General features: G+C 34.8%; 1 protein-coding gene across 1 annotated transcript in view; it reads right to left on the reverse strand.

Annotated features, from left to right (window-relative positions):
- Window positions 1-1,023: 1,023 nt before the first annotated feature.
- The window catches only part of LOC123207157 (protein NRT1/ PTR FAMILY 8.3-like), a 4,792-nt gene continuing 3,418 nt past the window's right edge, over window positions 1,024-2,397 (reverse strand). The window contains exon 5 of the mRNA XM_044624437.1: window positions 1,024-2,055. Coding sequence (XP_044480372.1) covers window positions 1,233-2,055 — 823 coding nt within the window. The 3' untranslated portion in view covers window positions 1,024-1,232. The remainder of the gene's footprint in view (window positions 2,056-2,397) is intronic.

The raw sequence follows: 2,397 nt of genomic DNA on the forward strand, positions 1-2,397 counted from the left end.
CCTTAGCCAAACGCAAATGTACTCTTTTTATTTTCCTTTATACAATGATGCACAAGTGTGTATGCCATTGCACAATCAAAGCCACATTCTAAAATCCCCGCAAAATGCATCCTTATCCAGTATTTAAATATGTTAATGCTGTACGGGTGTGCATATCCCATGCATAAGTGTGCATATCTCCCAAACAACAATCAAGAAAAGATGATTTTGCCTTTCCTTACCACACACACACACACATGTGGCCTCCCCACATGACCATATGTCACCAATTTTCATATATATTAATTACTCAAACATAAATGCACACATACAAAGCCAAAAAATGAGTATACCCTTAAACATACCTACAGATGTTGTAATAGAAAAATTGATCATAGTCTCTTTCTTATCATGTATACATAACTACGAGATTTTTAACTAGATTACCATCTTGGAATGACCCCTACCATGGACGCTAATGCCACATTAGGGATGTCAATTGTTTTCATCTACAATCCTAGGTGTCTTCCACCAAACTACCATCACCACTTGTAAGGGTAGTAATTTTGTTTCTATTTTTCTACCATTCATGCATATAAAGAAATAACTCGAATTACTATTACCTTCCCTTAACCAAAGAACTATTGACATTTGCCTAGCCAAGGATTCCTCTGCCTTGCTCAATCTCACTTATTTTTCCATTAAGTTACTCTCTATTTCGGTAAGTAAATAAATTCATTAAATAAATTAACCGCACAAGAATCATTAGTTAATTTCCATAATGTTTACCCCTAAATTATCCAAATTTATATTTAATATTACTTTATTCTTAATTTAAAGGATTCTATTAATATGATTGGATGAGGGATAAAAAACCTTTTTAATTAAGAAAAGCTATTAGGAGGCTTATAACTTAACTATATTTTGCGAGGCGAACAAAAATAAGCCATCAAAACTTATATCGGTAATAAAAATAAATTTGTACAGATCCAATATCAGTAATGGTAATTAATAATGTCATGAGATTTATCGTAAGAACAGTAATGTGGAACACGCTTAAAATATTATATTAACATTATAACAGATAACATTAACAAGATTCGTGTAGCTATTACAGGCAGAATATTCAAATATTATTTTACATACATTATCCTTTTGAACCTTCAACTGACTGCACAAGATGCAGATTTTCTGTAAACACCATTTCTATTAAAAACTTGTTGAAGAAATGAGGACCGCAACATGTTAAAAAGTTAACAAGCCTTCTTCTGCTTGTACTTCTTGGCACAAACAACATACACCAACATGTTCATGAAGCTGAGTCCAGCTAAAAGCCAGAAAAAGTAATCAAGATGACCCTCGTTCAAATTATCCGGAATCCATCCAGTTTTTCCATCCTTAGTTGTGAAGTATGTTACCATCGTCAGAATGAAAGAGCTCAGGTAATTACCCAACGATGTTGTTAGAAGCGACAATGCACTGCACAAGCTTCGCATGGCATCGGGAGACTGGTCATAGAAAAACTCAAGCTGCCCAATGAATGTACATACCTCAGCCGCACCCAACAAGAAATATTGAGGAATTTGCCAAAAGATACTTAATGGCACCGCAACATCTTCATCAACCAGCCCAAGCTCTCTTGCAATCCTTAACCGGTTAATCTCCACCAATGCAGCTGCTGACATGCACAAAACTGAAAGAAAGAGGCCAATTCCCATTCGCTGCAACTCTGAGAAGCCTCTCTCCTTCCCTGTGAACTTCCTTGCAATAGGTACAATGAACTTATCATAGATGGGGACCCAGAAAATAACACTGATAACATCAAAACTTGAAAGAGAGGCAGGAGGAATGGTGAAAGAACCAATTGATGTGTCCATCATCATCCCTTGTTCCACAAACATTGTAGACATTTGTGCATAGACAGCAGAAAATACAATTCCAGTAGCCCAGATGGGAAACATACGGACTAAAATTTTCAATTCCTCCACCTGTGTTACAGTGCAAAGTATCCAAGGATTGGAATAATCCCCACTTTTTATCTCAGCATCTGAAATCACAGCAGCTTTATCAAGGCATCTGCAATCAATAAAGTAAATATTAGCTTATTTTTCTTCATTTTCGGAGAGAAAAGTTCAACTGCTTTGAGTAAATCAAATAAAATCTATATTGAAATTTCTCTGAGAGCACACTGAAGTGATCCCATTGCAATTACACAAAGAGGCTACATAACAAAAAAGAGAAAAGAAAATTAAACAATCTACTGAGAAATAAAACAGATCTGATATAGTTTTCTTCAATACTTGTTTAGCCAAATTATGAGTTGATAAAAAAATAAACCTAGAAGATTCAGAGCTAAGCATTTTACCTCAATCTTATATCTAATACTAGTTGAGACAACATACAAAATATAATCTTAAG

The sequence above is a fragment of the Mangifera indica genome, unplaced genomic scaffold, assembly GCF_011075055.1.
Source record: "Mangifera indica cultivar Alphonso unplaced genomic scaffold, CATAS_Mindica_2.1 Un_0063, whole genome shotgun sequence".
Classification (NCBI taxonomy): domain Eukaryota; kingdom Viridiplantae; phylum Streptophyta; class Magnoliopsida; order Sapindales; family Anacardiaceae; genus Mangifera; species Mangifera indica.